General features: G+C 46.1%; 1 protein-coding gene across 3 annotated transcripts; it reads left to right on the forward strand.

Annotated features, from left to right (window-relative positions):
• Positions 1–8,751: 8,751 nt before the first annotated feature.
• LOC122424562 (CCHC-type zinc finger nucleic acid binding protein) lies at positions 8,752–18,254 on the forward strand. Of its 3 annotated transcripts, none has more exons than XM_043442465.1 (5): positions 8,752–8,922; positions 16,060–16,197; positions 16,295–16,387; positions 16,529–16,727; positions 17,246–18,254. In XM_043442465.1, the coding sequence occupies exons 2-5, from the start codon at positions 16,074–16,076 to the stop codon at positions 17,361–17,363; spliced, it is 534 nt and encodes a 177-aa protein (XP_043298400.1). In that variant the 5' UTR covers positions 8,752–8,922; positions 16,060–16,073; the 3' UTR covers positions 17,364–18,254. The 3 variants fall into 3 exon arrangements, with proteins under 3 accessions (XP_043298400.1, XP_043298403.1, XP_043298401.1); XM_043442468.1 differs by having other exon boundaries at positions 8,760–8,922; positions 16,325–16,387; XM_043442466.1 differs by having other exon boundaries at positions 8,760–8,922; positions 16,060–16,176.
• Positions 18,255–22,134: the final 3,880 nt, after the last annotated feature.

A 22,134-nucleotide genomic window follows, 5' to 3' on the forward strand; every position in this document is an offset into this window, starting at 1 on the left:
GCTCAGATCATGAACTCAATGTTGGAAAATTCAGACTTAAATTGAAGAAAGTAGGGAAAACCACTAGGTCATTCAGGTATGACCTAAATCAAATCCTTACAATTATACAGTGAAAGTGACAAATAGATTCAAGGGATTTTATCTGATGGATAAGAGTGCCTGAAGATCTGTGGACAGAGGTTCATAACACTGTACAGGAGGCGGTGATCAAAACCATCCCCAAGAAGAAGAAATGCAAAAAGGCAAAATGGTTATCTGAGGAGGCCTTACAAATAGCTGAGAAAAGAAGGAAAGTGAAAGGCAAAAGAGAAAAGGAAAGATGTATCCATCTGAATGCAGAGTTCCAGAGAATAGCAGGAGAGATAAGAAAGCCTTCCTCAGTGATCAGTGCAAAGAAATAGAGGAAAACAATGGAACGAGAAAGACTAGAGCTCTCTTCAAGAAAACTAGAGATAACAAGGGAACATTTCATGCCAAGATGGGCACAATAAAGGACAGAAATGGTGTGGACCTAACAGAAGCAGAAGATATTAAGAAGAAATGGCAAGAATACACAGAAGAATTATACAAAAAAGATCTTTATGACTCAGATAACCACGATGGTGTGATCACTCACCTAGAGCCAGACATCCTGGAACACGAAGTCAAGTGGGCTTTAGGGACATCATTAAAAACAAAGCTAGTGGAAGTGATAGAATTCCAGCTGAGCTATTTCAAATCCTAAAAGATGATGCTGTTAAAGTGCTGCACTCAATATGCCATCAATTTTTGAAAACTCAGCAGTGGCCACAGGACTGGAAAGTGTCACTTTTCATTCCAATCCCAAAGAAAGGCAATGCCAAAGCATATTCAAACTACCACACAATTGCACTCATTTCACACACTAGCAGAGTAATGCTCAAAATTCTCCAAGCCAGGTGTCAACAGTACATGAACCAAAAGCTTCCAGATGTTCAAGTTGGATTTAGAAAAGGCAGAGGAACCAGAGATCAAAATGCCAACATCTGTTGGATCATAGAAAAAGCAAGAGAATTCCAGAAAAACATCTACTTCTGTTTCATTGACTACTCCAAAAGCCTTTGACTGTGTGGATCACAACAAACTGTGGAAAATTCTTAAAGAGATGGGAATACCAGACCACCTTACCTGTCTCCTGAGAAATCTCTATGCAGGTCAAGAAGCAACAGTTAGAACATGGACATGGAACAAAGGACTGGTTCCAAACTGGGAAAGGAGTACATCAAGGCTGTATATTGTCACCCTGCTTATTTAACTTATAGGCAGAGCACATCATGCGAAATGCTGAGCTGCATGAAGCACAAGCTGGATTCAAGATTGCAGGGAGAAATATCAATAACCTCAGGTACACCAAAGAGTTGATGCTTCTGAACTGTGGTGTTGGAGAAGACTCTTGAGAGCCCCTTGGACTGCAAGGAGATTCAACCGGTCCATCCTAAAGGAAATCAGTCCGGAATATTCATTGGAAGGACTGATGCTGAAGGCTGAAACTCCAATACTTTGGCCCCCTGATGTGAAGAACTGACTCCTTGGAAAAGACCCTGATGCTGGGCAAGATTGAAGGCGAGAGGAGAAGGGGCCCACAGAGGATGAGATGCTTGGATGGCATCACCAACTTGAAGGACATGAGTTTGAGCGAGTTCCAGGAGTTGGTGATGGAGAGAGAGGCCTGGCGTGCTGCAGTCCATGGGGTCACAAAGAGTCGGACACGACTGAGCGACTGAACTGAGCTAAGCTGGAGGCTCAGATGGTAAAGAATCCGCTTGCAATGCTGGAGACCTGTGTTCGATACCTGGGTTGGGAAGATACCCTGGAGAAGGGAGCGGCTACCCACTCCAGTGTTCTGGCCTGGAGAATTGCATGGACAGAGGAGCCCAGCAGGCTACAGTCCAGGGGTTGCAAAGACCTGGACATCACTGAGCGACTTTCACTTCACTTCACATATCTGTAATGCATGGCACTGAAAAAAATGAACTAGGAGAAGAATACAGATATAAGTGTGTATACACGTTTTTGTGGATAGAGATCTCAGAAACATAATAGTAAATTTAAAAAGCAAGGCAAAGATTGATATTTATTCTTTCAGCAACCATTTGGCTGCTTCTTATGTACCGGGAGCCATTCTAGGAGTTGGAAGTAAAGCAGAAAACAGAGCAAACAAAGCCCCTGCCTTGCGGATCTTACGTTCTCGTGAAAAAGTGAGCGTGAAAGTCGTTCAGTCATGTCCAGGCCTTACGTTCTTGTAAGGGAAGGCAAATAAGTTAGCAGATAGATATGATACGATTTATGTAAATTTTAATTGTGCATGTATTGTTTGCTATATATAAACCCTATATAAAAATTACATATATCATATAATTAAATAATTCATATTATAGATTATATGTAAATTTTATCAAATTTGTACATATGATTCATAGTATGTTATAGAATGTATAATACAATATACTATTTTAAAATTTACATATTTAGAGAAATTTTATGTTTGAATAGTCTGCCGAAGTCTATACATTTAATGTGGGCATATGTTTATTTTTATAATATAAAAAATGAGCTAAAGAATATACCATTTGTATGATTTGGGGATGAAGAGAAAGGAAGTGGAGCTTGGGGTCGGGATGGTTCAAGGGAACAGCAGCTGTTACCTGTTGTATCGTCACTACCTAAAAGCCTTTCTTCAGCCCGGTGTAAATTCACACGTTTTCTTCTGTAGTAACAATACCTAATTAGAGGATGTTTTTATAGTCCTTATGAAAATGTAGAGTGTGAAGTTCATGTCTTTTAAATTGGAGCCTGAGTACATTTCTCAAAGTTGACAAGCTGACGATTGATTCATCCTTGCCAAACTCGTAAATGACTGATTCATAAACTAGAATGGCCATTTGTGTTGATGTCCACAGAAAGGAGCTGGAGACACAACAATCAAGGGTATGGTATAGATGTGGGCCCCCTTCTCTCACCTCCTGGAGGAGGAAAGGGCAGCCCACTCCAGCATTCTTGCCTGGAGAATCCCATGGACGGAGGAGCCTGGTGGGCTACAGTCCACGGGGTCGCAGAGTCGGATACGACTGAGCGACTTCACTTTTCTCTTACCTCCACTGTGACTAACTGCACTAATCAGGCACAAGCACAGCTAACGGACTCTATGACACGTGGGTGACACTTTTTCATATTAAAAAGGTATGGGTTTGGGGGGACTTCCCTGGTGGTCCAGTAGTTACAACTCTATGCTTCCAAAGCAACAGGCCTGGGTTCGATTCCTGGTCTGGGAGCTAAAATCCTACATGGTGTGGGTATGACCATAAAAAAATTTTTTTTTATCAATTTTTTTCCCATTAAAAATGTATTTTATTGAAGTGTAGTTGATTTACAAGTTTGTGCCTACTTCCGCTGTACGGGACAGTGATTCCATCGCACATGCATCCTCTCTCATGTTCTTGTCCATCATGGTTCATCACAGGACGCTGAATGTGGTTCTTTGTGCTGAACACCGCGCTTCTCTGGTGGCTCCGACCGCGAAGCATCCGCCTGCGATGCAGGAGACCAGGCAGGACCTGGCTGTCGGTCATGCAGTCTGTACTCGTCTGCATCTGCCGTCCCAGACCCCCAGCCCATGCCTCCCTCAACCCCGCCCCCTGGCAACCGCAAGTCTCTTCTGTACGTCTGGGAGCCTGTCTGTCTTGTACATAAGTTCACTTAGGCCATATTTTAGATTCTACGTGTAAGTGATATTATGTGGTATTTCTCTTTCTCTTTCTAATTTACTTCACTGATATGATAATCTCTGGATTCATCCATGTTGTTGCAAATGGCATTATTTTATTCTTTTTTTGTGACTGAAAAATCATTAATATACTTGCAGGAACTCTGTGCAACTCTATTGGTCTCCTTTCAATTTAAATTTAAAATGAGAAGACGAGACTAAATACTCTGAGATTAGGCTAAATGTCCTTTTAGATTTTTTATCCTAATTTAGCCAATTATTTAGTGTGTTTGTGCTAAGTCACTTTAGTCATCTCTGACCCTTTGAGACCTCATGGACCACCATGAGCCCACCAGGGGCCTCCATCCATGGGGTTTCCCAGGCAAGAATACTGGAGTGGGTTGCCATTTCCTTCTCCAAATTATACAGTAGTTCTTTTAAAATTTAACCTTTACAAATCACTTGCATTATTTTTATAGATTATGAGAACTACATGATCCAGTGTTAAACTGTATAATGCTCTCTCAAAACACAACTGGAGACATCCTGTAAAATACTCTTTGGAAGCAATTTAAACAGACCATTATCTTGCTATTCACTCCCTATTTCAAAGTTTCACTAAATAATGTAGACGCTTGATACGAAATTCAGTTCAGTCGCTCAGTCGTGTCCGACTCTTTACAACTCTGTGGACCGCTGCACGCCAGGCCTCCCTGTCCATCACCAACTCCCGGGGCTTGCTCAAACTCATGTCCATCCAGTCAGTGATGCCATCCAACCATCTCATCCTCTGTTATCCCCATCTCCTCCTACTTTCAGTCTTGCCCAGCATCCGGGTCTTTTCTAATGAGTCAGTTCTTCGCATTAGGAGGCCAAAGTATTGGAGTTTCTGCTTCACCATCAGTCCTTCCAGTGAACATCCGGGACTGATTTCCTTTAGGACTGACTGGTTGGATCTTCTTGCAGTCCAAGGGACTTTCAAGAGTCTTCTCCAACACCACAGTTCAAAAGGAACAATTCTTCAATGCTCAGCTTTCTTTATAGTCCAACTCTCACATCCATAATGACAACTGGAAACCATAGCTTTGACCAGACGGACCTGTGTCGACAAAGTAATGCCTCTGCTTTTTAATATGCTGTCTAGATTGGTCACAGCTTTTCTTCCAAGGAGCAAGCATCTTTTGATTTCATGGCTGCAGTCACCATCTGCAATGATTTTGGAGCCCCCCAAAATAAAGTCTGTCACTGTTTCCACTGTTTTCCCATCTATTTGCCATGAAGTGATGGGACCGGATGTCATGATCTTTGTTTTTTGAATGTTGAGTTTTAAACCAGTTCTTTTTCACTCTCCTTTTTCACTTTCATCAAGAGGCTCTTCAGCTCTTCTTCGCTCTCTGCCATAAGGGTGGTGTCATCTGTGTATCTGAGGTTATTGATATTTTTCCCTGTGGCCACAGCTGAGTTTTCCATATTTGCTTGCATATTGAGTGCAGCACTTTAACAGCATCATCTTTTAGGATATGAAATAGCTCAGCTGGAATTTAGGATTTGAAATAGCTCAGCTGGAACACCTCCACTAGCTTTGTTTGTTGTGATGCTTCCTAAGGCCCACTTGACTTCACACTCCAAGATGTCTGGCTCTAGGTGAGTGATCACACCATTGAGGTTATCTGGGTCATTGAGATCTTTTATGCATAGTTCTTCTGTGTATTTTTGCTACCTCTTAATATCTTCTGCTTCTGTTAGGTCCGTATCATTTCTGTCCTTTATTGATATGAAATTACTTTTTTTTAAGTAACTTCACCTACTTTTCTTCTAGGAAGAAAAAAAAAAACCAGTGGTGGTTTTATTTTGAAACTTTTAAAACTTATTTGCAAATAAAGTTTTTCTTTTACCAGTTAGCTTGCAGAAGTAGAGACTGTGTCATTGTTAAGGTCACAGAGGAAGAAGCCAACCAATGGAAAGCTCACTAAACTATTAGTCAGTGTTTCATATTTTTCTTGTCGTCAGCTGTCCTTCCCTACTCTGTCACTTTAAGAAGTCTGTGGGAAATTGTAGGATTAGGTCTCAATAACTATGGAGGCCAGAAGCTTTGTGTGAAGCACTCCGGCTGCCTCTGTTTGAAGGCAGCCCAGTTATTTATTTGCTCTGTGACCTTGCGCAGATTATATTCTCTGGACTAATTTCCCCATAGGGATAATAAAAGTACTTATCTCAAGGGGGTTTTGTGAAAAATTACAAAGAGGTTATAAACAATGCCTGGCATAGAGTAAGTACTCAATAAATAATGATAATAACAATAATGATTGATAATACTTTATGCCAGACACTGTTGCTGTAACAGCGGCTTCTCAGGTGGCACGAGTGGTAAATTACCTGTCTGCCAACGCAGGAGACATCAGAGACACGGGTTTGATCCCTGGGTCGGGAAGATCCCCTTGAGGAGGGCATGGCAACCCCACTGCAGTATTCTTGCCTGGAGAATCCCATGGACAGAGGAGTCTGGTGGGCTACAGTCCATGGGGTCGCAAAGAGTCTGGACATGAGTGAAATGACTTAGCATGCAGCCACACATGTTTTAAGAACTCTCTATGCTAACTACTAGGTATGATTAGTACTGTATAACTAATTCCTATTTCAGGATCAGAAGCTGACATGAGAGGTGGAAACAATTCATTCTCCTCAACCTTAGCTGCATACTTTCCAAGTAAAGTCACAGACTATTTCTCTGTTGGCAGGGAAAACCAGACATGGAAGGGTTTAGAAGGACAGACACAGTATCCTCTCCATTTAACAACAGGATCTAGGGCTTGTGCTAGGAACAGTTGGGCATTTTAAGCGGAAATGAGGAGTTGGCAGTTATTGCTGCTCGACTGGCACTCATTTGAAGGAATCCTGAGTCATGCTGAATCACAGCATCCTAGCTGGGCCTCTCTGAGGACACTGAATACTTTCTTTTGGCCCTTGTCATCCTGAAAGATCTTCAAGGGCACGGTCTGTCTTAACTCACCTGTGTGACCCCTGCAGAGCTGAGAACAATACCTTGGGGAAGACTGGACATGGGAGGGCAGGAAGGGATAAAGCAGATTTCAGGGGAGGGAAATATAGAAAACTCTTCAAATACAGATGGCAGTTTATCTTTTAAGTGGGGTAGCCTTTTCTTTCCTTTGTTTTCAAACATCACTAATGAACAGGTGTACCCAGGGCTGTATCCATGCAACAATAGTCACTTCATCCCAGACCTTCCCAGGGTCAGTCAGAATGACTTATGACCAGACTGGCTCTATTAAAAATAGTCATTACAGAAAGCTGGATGCCAGGTAGAAAAGAGCCATTAGCTGCTCCTCCCAGAGCCAAAGAGCAAAGGTCACATAATGTTTCCTCTACTTAAGTCTTCTAAAACGTGTACAAGAACACTGTGTCCAATATCTTTATTTCATACCCACCTTTAAAAAAAAAATATTAGGAACATTCAGTCCTTGTGTCTGTAATGAATATTTTATGTAGCACTTTGCTTGGAATGGCAAACCAAAATCGAGTCAGAAAATACTAATTTCTAGTTCCTGTGACAATTTTAACTCATCTCCTGGTGTGGCGTGGAGGCACCCAGGCTGGACTTCCTACAAAGCGTCCTGCGTTACACTCACTCACTGTTAGGCCTTAGGAAAACACTAGGTAAGTGTCTGCACTACAACTTATCTCAAGATATTATAAAGAGTAATCAATTAGGGAGGGGAAATCTATGAAGCTGTGCAAGCTTCTTGGTAATAAAACTCTGTAAGCACAAAGTACCACTGCATTATGGGTAACTCAGTGCAGCAAGTGCTAGACAGTTCAATCGTTATTGGAAATTGGACATTTTCACAGCGAATTTTAAAATATTTTAACTTTAAATTGTCTTAACACAAGTTCAAATCATGGGTCCTTAAAACAGTCCATCCACTCCAATGATTGCTCCCAGGTCTGCTGAATGCTTTGCAGTGATTGATCGGAACCAGGTTTAACCCTCCCAACACCTGAGCTCTTAACCACACTGCACTACCTCCTCACCGCGTGCTTCAAGCAGCCATACAGCCTGGTCCTCGGATTCAATGAGGCGCAACTGGGGGCAGAAGAATAGCTCAAGTCTACAGTCACCTGCGGATGGAACCAACTATCGTTGCAAACAAGGACTGGTCACCCCAGTTTTAACATCTGAATAGACAGAAGCGCTCACTTTGCAGGAGTGAGATAGTCATTAGCGGAACGGAAAGTACACTCCCGGGCTGTGACAGCCAAGCCGGGCCGCAGGCAGACCTCCAGAGCACACCGTTTACTGTGAGACTGTGGTCATTTTAGGGCCTTTTCGGGCTTCAAGAGACTGGGAACTCTTCCATTTTTCTCCTCCTGTTTTTAATGAAAGCCTTTCCAAAATGAGACACCAAGGTCTGTAACTGCTCAGTTTACATGGAACAGTTTAACTTGATGTCACCGTGACAGCGTGTCTACGCTACATTCAGTGTCTCTTGGGAGAAAACCTGAAGGCCTGCAGGGACGGTGACAGCCCGGGCCCGGTGGCCCTCGGGCTGCAGGGGCCGTCACGCGTCAAGTGCTACCCGGGTGACAAGGAGTGTTGGGGCGGCGGTGCCTCCCCCGCGCCCGCTCCCCGGGGCGGGACATTTATCCGGGACGGACTGTGAGGCGGGACCGGCAGCCCGGCTCCCCGCAGCAGAAAGGCCCCAAAAGCGGGGCCAGGCTCCGGCGGCGCTGAGCCCGCCCCCGGGAGGAGGCCTCCGGGCCCCACGAGCACAGAAAGCCACTCCCGGCGCCCCTGGCCGCCGCCGCCACCGCCGCCAGGAGGGTCGTCGAGCCGGAATTCCTACTGCCCCCGCAGGGCCGGGCCCGGCCTCGAGGCGGGAAGGCCGCGCGCAAGGCTCGGCGGGAAGGGCCGTGCGCGCCGGGGGAGAGCCCCGCCCCCAGCGCCGCGTCGGGCGCGGCGGCCCGCCTCGCGGGCGGCCCTGATTGGATGGCCGAGCGTCGCACGCTGATTGGCCGCGTGGGCGAGGCGGCGGCGAGCCGTGCGCAGCGGCGTGTGCGGGGCCGTGTGCAGACCCGCGTGTGGCGCAGGCAGGGACCCTGAAAATAAACAGCCGCCGCTTCGCGAGCCGTCCTCCCGGTCTGCGCCTGAGTCTCGGCCGCTGCGGGCCCCTGCGACGCGGAAGGTGAGGCCGCGAGCGGGCCGGGGACCGCGGCGCGGGGAGGGGCCGCGGGCGGAGGGCCGGGCCCGGGAGGCGGCGATGGCGGCCGGGCTCCGGCCTGCTCCGCTGCTGCGTCAGGCGGGAAGCAGGCCGCCGCAGCCCGGGCCCGGCCTGTGCCCTACGGCCGGCTGCCCCCGCGCTCTGCCCGCCGCCCGGGACGCGGGGCCGCCTCGCTGGGGCCTCCGGGACCCGGCCGCGCCCGGGCCTCAGCCCCGCGGCGTAAGAGGCCGCGCGTCCTTGGGACCGAGGCGGGGGCTCCGGACCGCGGGGAGGGGGTGGCTTGGCGGGAAGGTGCGGGGAGGGGGCCGTGTGGGGAGGGCGCGGGGCGGTGGGGGGCCGGGGCCGGGCCTGGCGGGCCACGTGCCAAAGGGCTCTTCGAGCCCAGGAGGGGCCTCGGAGAAGCTGTCCGCTCAGGGCGGGGGATACCCCGCCGGAAGGCCCGTGCGGCTTCGGGACTCGCTCTCGGTGCTCCATGGCAGCTTCAGGATTCTTGGATTTTTGTCGTCATGGACGTGCTAAGTTACTGGTCTTACGTTGCACTTCGGGAAAGGGCAGATAAGGCTCGTTTTCCTTGAATCAACACTGCTTTAAGTTCGAGAGGCCTCTAGAAAAAACCCCATTATCGGCAGAAAACATGAATTGGCCAAACTTCCAAAATCATGGCAGCAGCGGTAGCCTTTGCATCATCTCCGGGGTAGATGAAACGAATGCAATATAAAAACGAGGCGAGAAGATGAGTTAACCAAACTCCGTTTGGTTTTTCCAGACGTGAAAACCTATTTTAGTAACGGCATAATGGCCCACGTTTGGGTTCGGGTGTGGATTTTCTTATGGATAAGGCTCGTGCTTGTTGCCACATGTTAACCACATGGCCTCAGCCACAGGACACTTCCTAAGGAAGTGACTGCATCTGGTCCTGGGGGTCCTAGGAAAAGAAAACAGTGCTTGGTTTTCATCTGTGACTTCAGATAGTGTGTTTCAGGCATTGTTCAGAAGGACCCACGAAAAGGATAAGGTAAATAAGCCAAGAGTCTGGATTAGCTTGCCTTTTTTTCTTTCCCCTTTTTTCTTTTCAGGAGTATTGATTTTCATCCTTATCTTGTACCCCCAAAAGACAAGTTTTTAAGAAAAGGTTTTTTTCCCCTTTTTCTCCTTGTTTGACTCACTTTTGGAGAGAAACATAGCTAGTTAATTTTTGCCTCAGTGAGTTAACCTTAATTTAAATTAGCAACTTTTTATTCTTTTGCTCAACCCCTATTAGTTGAAGGTAAGGTTTTGAGGGTCTTAAAGAGATGAATTAAGAGGTGGTTCCTACCTCTAAGACTTTTTCCCCCTCTGCAAAGCAATTACTTTCAAATACTTCTTAATAATTACTGTGGTCGTGGCTTAATCAAACACCTACATCAATCACAGATTGATGCTGTTGTAGTGTGTTGAGCCTGATTCCTGTTTGGGAGGAGCTCTTGGTACTGGAATGTAAAAGGGATAATTTATTATATTCCCAAGGGCTGAATAAAGAACTTAAAGTTTTTTTCCAAGTTGTAACTCTTGGCAACAATTAAAAAAAAAAACAAGGTATATATTTATGTAGTTATCTAATGTGTCACAGAGAACTTGGATAAGTTTTTCTTAGCAACCAAAGGTCCACAGTCCTTTTCCTCTTGACAACAAACTAGGTATTTTAAATGTGCAGTTTAAAGGACATTTATTACACTTATATTTGAACATCTGTAACAGGCAGAATATCTTTTTTAAGGTACTATAAATGAGGATTCTTTTTGAAATCTTAAAGTATATGGCATCTACGTGGAAAGCTTAAAGACAAGAGAACCACAGTTTTAACTACTTGAGGTGATTGGTCTCTTGTCTAAATGCTTGCCCATGAGAGAGATTCTGCTTCCCTTTTCCTGTGCCTGCAGGAATGAGTTTCTTTTTTAAAAAGTTGTTGGCTTCTTTCCTTTTCTAGCCTTCTGACAGTAAGTGGAGAGTGAGAGGCTGGTGCCAAGGCCTCCTGGCCTGCTCTGTGGGGGGCACCCTTTCTGTCCTGGCCGGTGTCATAGAACTCCTCTGCTGGCAGTGTCAGGGGCTCCTGCAGTCAAGGCCTGCTCCTGAGAGATTCCAGGAAAGTGTGCACCGTTTTCATGTTAACAAGACGCTGGTCTAATTCAGTAAAGATTGTAGCCACCAGCATTCACTTTGTGAGTGGGTGGGCTCTGTTAAAGGGGACTGAAGATGCAGTATGGTGTTCACTTGGAGTGGCTTGTTAATTACAGATGAGGGTGTTAACCGGAGAGGTCAGGTTGCCAGTCTTTGCCACTCCTAAATTCTGCCTTGAGGAAGGTTAAAATCTAAGATGACTTTAAATTCTTTCATGGGTGTGGGTTTTTCAAAAAACGTATCAGTTCTGTTCTTTTATTTTGACTTATCTAATTTGGTATACTTTTCTGATAGCATTTTCATGAACTTTATCACTTAACCCTAACAAAAACCTCTGCAGAGAACTTGGATCGCACTGTTGAAATCCTAACTCGAACTTTCTAGTTGTGTGGCTTTGGGTGAGTTACTTGTTCTCAGATCCTCAGTTTCCTTATCAGTGAAATGGGAACAAGGTTACGGAACTTGCACAGTTGCAGGGATTATAGATAATATGTATGTTAACCTTGACTCATGGTGGATATTTAGCTACTAATTAAAGCCTTTCCAGATATGCAGAAATGGATGTAAGTAACAAGACCACACAGTAGATGCAGGATGAGAAGCCAGAACTGCTCCTGATGTTGCAGTCTGTTCTTCATTCTTCTGAGCAGAATGCGGTAGTACACAATGTCACTTACTTCCTTTATTTTGTTCTATTTTTACTTCAAACTGAAGTGTTTGGGCCCCACGTTGGTGCTCCGACCTGACTTATAGGCGTAAACTGACTCACCTTAGTAGAGGGTGAGTGCCTTCGGAGGGCAGAGGCCCCTCTGGGCTCGGGGACAGGAGTGGCGAGGCAGCAGTCTCGCCGTGCCCCCAGCCTCTGCTGCCCGCTCTCGCCTCCCCCTTGGCTGCTGCTTATTTTAGATGTGTTTATAGACTGTTACTGGCTCCTGCTCGTTGGAACTCAGTGTTAGTGTTGACCAGGTACTGTTAAGGCTTAGTCAAAGCAGTTTACTGGCTTGGTTGTTGGTATCAAAAATGCAGTAGATTTACTTCAATGACGACAAATTTGTGTGACCGTTAGTGTTTTGTTACTAGTTCCAGGCGTTAAACCTCACAGCCTGGATGAGTGCAGAACCGGAATAGTTGGACCTCCCAGTTCAGCTCACGTGGCTGCTGACAGTAGCCCTTCTCAGGTCGCATCTTGACTGCACCAGGCGTGCTCTGGGCCCTGCCACATCTTAAGTGTGACTTGTGTCATAAAAATTGAGTTCACTGTGGTCGAAGGGAAACATACTGCTTCCTGGGGTTGGAAATGTGAGCTCATTTGGAATCGACCCTTTTGCTTCTCAAGAAGGAGACGTTATAGACTGGGAAACTGGAGTGTAAGCCGAGTTAGGCCCACTCTAAGCCTGCTGTGTAGATTGGCTGTGTTGCAAGGCTCGTGGGCTAAATCCCCGACCGGAGAAAGAACCGGGGCCCTGGCAGTGAAGGCCCGGAATCCTGACCAGCAGGCTGCCAGGGAACTCCTCGGAGTGAGTTCTGCCTGTCTGCACTTTAACCTCAGCAGGGGAGGAGTGGAAAGGAAAGAGGAACTGTGAGCAGTAGACAGAAATACTTAGAAGTTTAATTGAGCGTGTGTGAAGCACGAGGTACCTGGTAACAATTACGGTTACAGATCAGACAGGAGACGCGTCAGGTGTCCTGAGGTAACACAGCAAGCAGTTCCGTGGTTAACCGTGTGGCTCCCAGATCTTTCCACGTCGTGAGAATACATGGGTGTAGATCGCAGCGAGGAGAAAAACATGCTCTTACTGCCAAATGACAGTGAAAATACAGTATTTGCTTTTTAAATTAGTATGTATATGTTTTGCAGCATTCCATAAAAGATTCCTGGGGTCTCGTTGAATTCTTGGAGTAATAAGAGTCTGGCTGGCAAGCAGAGGTCCTGGCTTGGCTACTGACTTTAGTGACCTGGGGTGAAAGTTCCTCAGTTACATGTGGGAATTGTAATAGACAATCTGAAATGCATACTGGATCGAGACTGTAGTCAGTCCTTAATGAGGATGTAAAATTCCTGTTACTCTTTGTTTTTTGGCCGTTCTGCATTGCTTGTGAGATCTTAGTCCCTTGACCAGGGACTGAACCTGGGCCCTGGCAGTGAAAGGATGAGTCCTAGCTGCTGGGCCATCAGGGAATTTCCAGCATCGGTCTTCTAAATGAATAGTGCAGCCACTCATCTGATAGCAGAAATTTAGGTGGTTTTTTTTTTTTTTTTGGTCAGGACTTACTGGATTGGGTTGGGTCTGTACAAGAAACACAAGTTTATTTCATTCAGCAAATGACTGTTGGTCACCCCCCCCCCCCAAAAAAAAAAAATAAAACCTCAGCAGTTAAAATCCTGAGTTATATAACTGCTACTAAAAGGGTGATTGTATGGGGTATTATTCAAAGGTAAATAACTTGGTCTGTACCATCAAGGAGTATGATAAAAAGCAAAATGGTAGCACAGGCAAAGTGCCCTGAGTCTTAGTAGGAAAAAGGAGAGTTCCAGGCTGGTGATGTGGTCAGGTTCTTTTATAGAGCTGGCATTTATCTGAGTTGGCCCTTGAAGGTTGGAGAACGTTGTGACAGGTGCGAGAGGCGGAGGCAGACAGTGCAGCAAGACTCCCAGCCAAGAGCGGTGGGAATCGTAGAGCCGTAATTAACTCAGCTCCGGCTTCCCTTACTGCCTCTAGTTTTCCTAAGGAACGGCATGAGACTCTCTAAAGACCTTGTGGCTTAATGTGTTCACATGTAAGATTAGTACTAGGAGAGCGGCCTGTCCCCTAGGATGGGTAGCGGCCTTTAAAACAGCAGGAGGCTGTTGGAATAATGTTCATTACCTAAGAGCACTCAGTAAAAATGTAGAACAGCTCACTGAGATTGGCTTGGCCAAACAGAAAGAAACAGTTCATGAAAAACCCACACATGGGTTAATCACTTTTTAGGAAGCTAAATTTTTTAAACTTTTTTTTGTAGGCTGAAAGTGAACCTAAAGGTTTCACTGTTAACTTTCTTCCACTGATAAACATCTGATGATTCATTATAATGTATTTCCCTTGTACTTTACCATTATGAAGTAATAAGCAAGAGGTCTTATTAAAGCAGCGGCGTAAAAGTGAGATTGCCCAGAACTATCATGTACTTTAGCTTTGAAAATGCATGTTGAATGTTGGGTTGTCATTTTTCTAGAAGATAAATATCTCATTGAAATAAAAAATTATAAAATGCTTAGAGCCTGTCAAATTGCCTGGATTGCCTTGTGAAAGGAAAGAACTCCTTGGGACCAAGCGTTAAAATGCTCAAATTTGCATGCGTGCTCTGTAGGACACAGTAGCTACTGACTGTGGACAGTAGCCCCCCAGGCTCCTCTGTCCATGGGACTTTGAGGCAAGAATGCTAGAGTGGGTTGCTATTTCCTACTCCAGGGCATCTTCCCAACCCAGGGAGTGAACCTGTGTCTCTTGCATCTCCTGCATTGGCAGGCAGATTTTTTTACCATTGGGCCACCTGGGTACACCCGTCTGTGCTCAGATTGGTCCTCAGTAAACCAGAGGATGCAGAATGGAAGTGGGATTGAGGGGAGGGTGAAGTGCCGTAAGCTGCGTTTTCCTGTGATGGTTTTATGTGCTGTTCAGTTTTTAATCTCGAGTATTTTCTCTGGAAACCAGCCCTCCTCCACTTGACTTAAAATGCCAGCACCCGTATAGGAAAGCAGATGTAATTTTGCCAAATGCCTTTTTACTCTTCACAGCCTGGTTTCTTCTGACTGGAAATGTGCACTGGGACGCCGCGGAGTATGAGTGCCCTGTGAGGTGCGCTGTCCTCCCCGCTGTTGGTGATCAGTGCACAGGGCAAGCGTGCAAGTTGGTAGAAAGCGTCCTCTGAAGGTTTATCCCGGCTCTGATTTCAGACGCATGGGACAGCTATGGGTTCTTTCGGATATATGACTGTGGAAACTTTTGAAACTAAACTTCAGCATAATTTTAGTCACTAGGTTTTGCTCCATCAAGTTTAAAAACTTTGTGCACCATTCTCTGACACTGGAATTAAGGACAAAACATGTTTAGATACAGGGAAGTGTGGAAATGTAAAGGTCACATTGTTTTTAGCTAGTTTTTTAAAGGCCAGTTTAATGGGAGTTTGTCCTGCAACATTCCATTCTGTTCTATTCCATTCTTTTCTAGGAATAGCCCCTACTTATTTTTAGATTGTTATGTAATAAGTATAAAATGCATTTGCTTTAGTGGAGTTTCACTTTTATTTCGAAACAATACCCAATAAAGCAGTCTACTGTGGAATTCCAAGTAACCTTGTTTTAGATGTAAAATTACAGAAGAAAATTTGGAAGCAGGAGAATAGAAGAGGGGAAATGGCCCCAGTGCTACCGGGACTGTCCTTCGGAGTTTCTCTGCCAGTTTCCTACTGTTTTTAACAAACCTGCTGCCCCTGGTGTAGTGCGTGTGCTCCTGAGCGCCCAGGTGGCGGCGGCAGGGCTACAGGGTCATCAGGTGCCCGCTAGGTGCTCTGCTGCGGGGAGGGGGGAGTCCCTCTGCTCTGTCGGTGCTACAGATCACGGGCTCCTTCCGGGTGTATAACCAGTATGTGACCTCCAGTTGCGCACAATCAAGTTTTATTTCTAATGATGGATATTCACTTACGCTAGCCCTGTAAGTCCCCTCAGTAACTGGGTTAACACATATGCATAATCTTAATGATTATGCAAAGTGTTTCTGTTTCATTTTTTAATATATTTCATAATCATAATGCCTAAGTATATAGTCATCTGACTGTTTTTCTAAGCAATATATTGGTTGGCTTTTGTTCCTCAAGAATAATTATCCAGAAATACACTAATAGGGAATAAAAGCTGTAAGTAGTGCTGAGTGGTTTCATGTTGTCGTTTTTAATGTTTTGAAGATCTGACTGCAGCCATGAGCAGCAATGAGTGCTTCAAGTGTGGACGGTCTGGCCACTGGGCCCGGGAGTGCCCCGCTGGCGGGGGCCGCGGTCGTGGGATGAGAAGCCGCGGCAGAGGTGGTTTTACCTCGGATAGAGGTATTTTTGTCGAATAAAAAATTCTTAAGTACTTCAGTATTCATGAGTATCAAGACTGGTCTAATTAGCCACGTATGTTTGTTTCTGTTCAAAATAGGTTTCCAGTTTGTTTCCTCGTCTCTTCCAGACATCTGTTACCGCTGTGGTGAGTCTGGTCACCTTGCCAAGGACTGTGACCTTCAGGAGGATGGTAAGTGTTTACCCCTTCCTGTCCCGCCGTCCAGAGCCGGGCGAGGGGAGCGAGCTGGAGGCGGCCCCCGGGTGCGGCGCGCGGCCGGCCGGCACCTGTGAGGTGTTACAGCCTGGCTCTGCCCTCTGCCTGCCGCTGAAGCCTGCTATAACTGCGGCCGAGGCGGCCACATCGCCAAGGACTGCAAGGAGCCCAAGCGGGAGCGGGAGCAGTGCTGCTACAACTGCGGCAAGCCCGGCCACCTGGCCCGCGACTGCGACCACGCCGACGAGCAGAAGTGCTACTCCTGCGGCGAGTTCGGGCACATCCAGAAAGACTGCACCAAAGTCAAGTGCTACAGGTGAGCCGCCGCCGCCGGGGAGGGCCCCGGCTACGCCAGGGGTCTGCGTGCGTGAAGGACGTCAGGCTGTAATAATGTGGCACCTTCAGAGACTTTGTAGAAAACGACAAGGTGTATGTTTTGTGTGTGTGGTTCATACACAGATGTTTTGTCATGAAATCAGAAGTCTCTGCTTGTGAATGTGACATCATATGTACATGTTAAAGCATAAAATTTCATAAGTATCGATGTGTACGTACTTGTGAAATCTTAGGGGTTAATTTGGCCAGTGCTTTGGTGGTGGTGATGGATGACCTCCTATGGCACAATCTTTTATTCGACGCTGTGGACTGCTCAGTTGAGTAGCTTTGCTGTCAGGCTCCTCCTCCTTGGTCTCAGTTTAGGGTTAATAAGACTTACTGTCTGAAAACACAGATGTACACTTCACTCATTGCCTTTTGTGTTGCAGTGACTAATCCTTCAGTACATTGACGTTTTCTGAGCGCTGTTGTGAAAGCTGTTTTAATTTCCTCTCTTAGGTGTGGCGAGACTGGTCACGTAGCCATCAACTGCAGCAAGACGAGTGAAGTCAACTGTTACCGCTGTGGCGAGTCGGGGCACCTGGCGCGGGAATGCACGATCGAGGCCACGGCTTAATTACTTTCCTTTGTCGCCCCTCCTTTTCTGATTGATGGTTGTATTATTTTCTCTGAATCCTCTTCACTGGCCAAAGGTTGGCAGATAGAGGCTACTCCCAGGCCAGTGAGCTTTACTTGCCGTGTAAAAGGAGGAAAGGGGTGGAAAAAAAATCGACTTTCTGCATTTAACTACAAAAAAAAGTTTATGTTTAGTTTGGTAGAGGTGTTAATGTATAATGCTTTGTTAAAGAACCCCCTTTCCGCGCCACTGGTGAATAGGGATTGATGAATGGGAAGAGTTGAGTCAGACCAGGAAGCCCGTTCTGGGTTTCTCGAATATGTTCCCATGTAGGAGGTAAAACCAATCCTGGAAGTGTCTGTGAGCTTCCATAAATAACTTTAATTTTAGCATAATGACTGCCTTGGATTGTCTGACCTCAGTAGCTATTAAATAACATCAAGTAACATCTGTATCAGGCCCTACATAGAACATACAGTTGAGTGGGAGTAAACAAAATAAAAAGACAAACATGCGTGTTAATGGTTGTGCGAGAACACTCGGGATAAAAGCCTGAGCAGGAACAACCTCACCACAGCGTCGATGCTGGGTAAATATGGTGATGGCAATGGTGTAGAACACACGTTTTCAAAGACTAAATCTAAAACCCAGAGTAAAACATCTATGCTCAGAGTTAGCATAATTTGGAGCTATTCAGGAATTGCAGAGAAATGCATTTTCACAGAAATCAAGATGTTATTTTTGTATACTATATCACTTAGACAACTGTGTTTCATTTGCTGTAATCAGTTTTTAAAAGTCAGATGGAAAAAGCAACTGAAGTCCTAGAAAATAGAAATGTAATTTTAAACTATCCAATAAAGCTGGAGGAGGAAGGGGAGTTTGACTAAAGTTCTTTTTGTTTGTTTCAACTTTTCATTAATGTATATAGTGCAAAATGCCATATTAAAGAGGGGAGTGGAGGACTGGAAGCTGACAGTTTGGAGTTTTCTTTTTGTACTGACTCAGTCTCGTCTTCCGTAAGGAAACATAGCTGTTAAGAGGGAGCACAGGCTTCAGATGCTTTGTCAGCCCTGCAAGGATATGGACAGTTTAACTCTTCTCATCCATTATAATGATGGCCTTTAGTTCCATGTTGATTCTGAACAGTTCTAACACCATGGATGGTTTTTGTTAAAGTTTTTTTTTTTTTTTATGTGGACTCTCTTTAAAGTCTTCATTGAATTTGTTACTATATTGATGTTGTTTTATGATTTTTTGGCTGCAAGGCGTGTGGGATCTTGGCTCCTGGACTGGGGATGAACCTGTGCCCCCTGCACTGGAAAGCGAAGGCTTACGCGCTGGACCACCAGGAAATCCCACCATTACACTTGTAGCATTTCAAATTTTCCTGCACTTCACAGGGATCTGAAATGTTGGATTCCTTGTGTTTTCTCTTAGGGTCTGATATAGAGTTGACACGGACCTTAGAGTCATTTAATGAACTCACTATAGTTGAGTTGCTGGAAGAATGTGCAGCTGCCTGGAACCTCAGGTGCCCTTCCTCTCCTACACCCTCTAAAGGGTCCTGTCCCCGCCCCAAGAAGGTGGCTCCCTGCCGCTTCACACTGCCCGCTGGTTTCTTCTCCTTGAACGCGCCGTGTGTGTGCACGCCGTGTGTGATCCAGTCAGCGTGTGACGGGGGTCACTGCAGTCACCAGACCAGCAAGAAAGGGAACTCCCAGCGCCAGTTCATTTCCTTGCTAGGGTACAAGCTCACGGTTTCCTTCTGCTTCTGTGGTTGAGTTTCATTGTTTCTTTTTGGCTGAGTGGCACCACGTATGGGATCTTACTTCCCTATGTCTCCTGTCTGGAAGCTTGGAGTCTTTATCCTGGGACAGCCAGCAAGTCCCTTTGATATTTTTATGAAGCAAGTGTTGTATCTCAGATGTTAAGCATGTTAGAGATCATGATAAAACTGGCACAAGTAGGAAACTGGTGTTGCACTGCATCAGTCTTACTGCTGATATAGAACTTGACCTCTTTTGCATTGAGATGACAAGCGTTTCCCTTGAAAAGTCAGTAATCTATCCTTCATTCACCTGATGATTTTAGCATTTCCTGTTCTTTGTGTACAGTTGGGAGAAATGAAGACCGTCCTCCCTGGTTCAACAAAACCAAGTGGTACTAAGTGATACAATGCCCTTCAGGGTTTTGTTTTTTTTCTTTTTTTTTTCCCTACAGGGTTTTGAGGATTCTGGTAAATAATGAGTATCATCCACTAAGGAAGAGCTGATTTTTTTAGATAGAAATAGATTTCTGTTGCAGTTGTAGGGAAAACAGTGCCTTGAAGGATTTTGTCTGGGATGTTGGTAGCTGTTGTGCTTGAGTTATTTTGACTATTTTATATGTTATATTATTCATGGAACAGGCTGTCCTTGACTTAAGGCAGTTCCACAGTCAGTAGGTGAGGTACCTGACTTGTAATGAGACATTGTTGTCTACTCAAGTGTCAGAGGCAAGATCTTGAGAATTCGGGGCTGTCAGAGGAGACAGTAGCATATGCTTGTACCATCTGTTCTCTGTTCCCTGTTTCGGGATCCGTTTCCCTTAATTACGTATTAGTACTGATTGTGACAGTCCTTGTTAACCTTAACTCATCTTTAAAACCTGACAGAAATTCTAGTGTCCAAAAGACTCTGAGCGCATTGTTCATTGGGCTCATGTAACTGCCGCAGCCGTTTGAAACATTTAACAACAGTTTGCTGCCGCTGCTGCTAAGTCACTTCAGTCCAACTCTGTGCGACCCCACAGACGTCAGCCCACCAGGCTCCCCTGTCCCTGGGATTCTCCAGGCAAGAACACTGGAGTGGGTTGCCATTTCCTTCTCCAGTTTTATAGAGTAGGTGTTAAAGAACATCTCTGTTAGAATTAAAGAGGCTAGTGTTTAGCATGACTTTCTCAGGGTGGGTACTGAGCAGTATTTTGTAAGCCGCTCGGTGACTCTAGGGCCCCGCCGGATTGAAAACTCCTGGGATAAGGAGGCAGGGTCACGGCCCCAGTGGTGTGGTTATAATTTGAGAACTCAGTCCAGAGCTTGTGCTCTGAATTACAAAGGTTCATGTACATTTAATTATCCTTGTTACTTGCCTTAGAATTGAAAGATTACATTGAATGTAACAGCTTCCCATCTGTTCATTTCCACCTCTGCTACGAACCTTGGCAATGAACTTGACTACTAGTAATCTCGGTAAAGGTTTGGTAGCAAGCTGTGGTGTCAGGCCCGTCTCCTGAGCAGGCTGATGATGTACGTGATGGTAATGAGGGTCAGAGTGGTGTCTCCAACGTCACAAACGTGCTGTTTTCACACTTGGGTTTCTGCTCTTGTGCTTGTGAAAACACACCTTCCTAGACGGGCCTGAGTGACTGAGGCAGCTGCCGTGAGTGAAACGCGTGCACTTCAGCTGGTTGGGGTGCTTTTGTGTTCCTCATCTCGTTTCCCATGGAGGGTACTTTGCAGTATGAACCACGAACCCTGGCCTGGAACCTGACCACTCTGGTCTACCCCGGAGAACACTGCTGTGTGACCGCCGTTGGGCAAAGAGCATTTGGTGGCCGAGGTATCAACTTCAGTGCCTCCTCGGTAGGCCTCCCCCAGTTCACCGAGACTGGCTTCTCTCACAAGCAGGGCTACCTGCACTTGTCACCACCCTCCCTCGCGGCCCTTCCTTGCCAGCCGCGACCTTCACTTCCTGCAGGTTGTGAAGCAGCTGCGGTTTGCTTGCCCTCTCGTGCCCTGTCACAATAGTTGCCGCAGCAAGATGAACGCAGGTCTCCTGCGTTGCAGGCAGATTCTTTACCATCTGAGGCTTGTCACAGTCTGGGAGATGGGAACGACGTCTGTATTTCCTGGTCAGGCCACAGGTGTGTGCATTAGGCCCGGTTTTTTCAGCACTCCCAAGTCTGAGGCAGCCTTATTTAATCACTGGAGCTTTAGGGAGCCTTCCAACCAAGGATTGATTATAGCCAGATGAGTGTGTCATGGTCTAGAGAAGACTTGCAGCTGATTTATAAGAGGGATGGGCATTTCTTTTCGGGGGTGCTGTGCTGGGCCTTCGTTATGTGAAGCGGAGGCTCCTCCGTAGCTGTGGGGTGTGGGCTGTTCGTTGCAGGGGCTTCTGTTTGGAAGCAACGGCTCTATGGTGTATGAACTTCAGCAGTTTGGGCTCCCGGGCGCTCCAGCACAGGCTCAGTAGTTGAGGCGCATGGGCTTCATTGCTCCGAGGCGTGAGGGATCTTCCCAGCTCAGGAATCAAACTCGACTGGGAGACTGACTCTGCGGCTGAGCCACCAGGGAAGCCTGGGATGGGCCTTTCTTTCAGTGCCTCCTTGTGTTATTTTCAGTTTGGGTAAGTGAAACTGTGCAAATGATGTGGTCTGTGTAAACGCAGATGAGGTGACACTTGTCCAAGCTGAGGCCATTTGCTTATTCACTAATATTCTGGGTGAAATATTGGACAACAGGAACCTGGACAGATACAGCAGAGGTCAGAGCTGGCGGTCACTGACGGTGAGAGCTGTGTGTGTGACTTCTAAAACCTGGCTAAGTCAGTTCTCACCTCCCCCAAGGGCCATCTCAGTACCTCTGTACCCAGATCTCCAAAACTCTCCTGGTTTTAGCAGCAGAGCCTTGCTGTGTCTGAAACTGTGTAGTACCATGCAGGCAGCAGACCACACTGAAGTGTCTGCCCAGGCTCAGCCAGTAGCTCTGAGCTCGATCTGTAAAGTGAAG

This window comes from Cervus canadensis, chromosome 22 (assembly GCF_019320065.1).
Source record: "Cervus canadensis isolate Bull #8, Minnesota chromosome 22, ASM1932006v1, whole genome shotgun sequence".
Taxonomy (NCBI): Eukaryota; Metazoa; Chordata; class Mammalia; order Artiodactyla; family Cervidae; genus Cervus; species Cervus canadensis.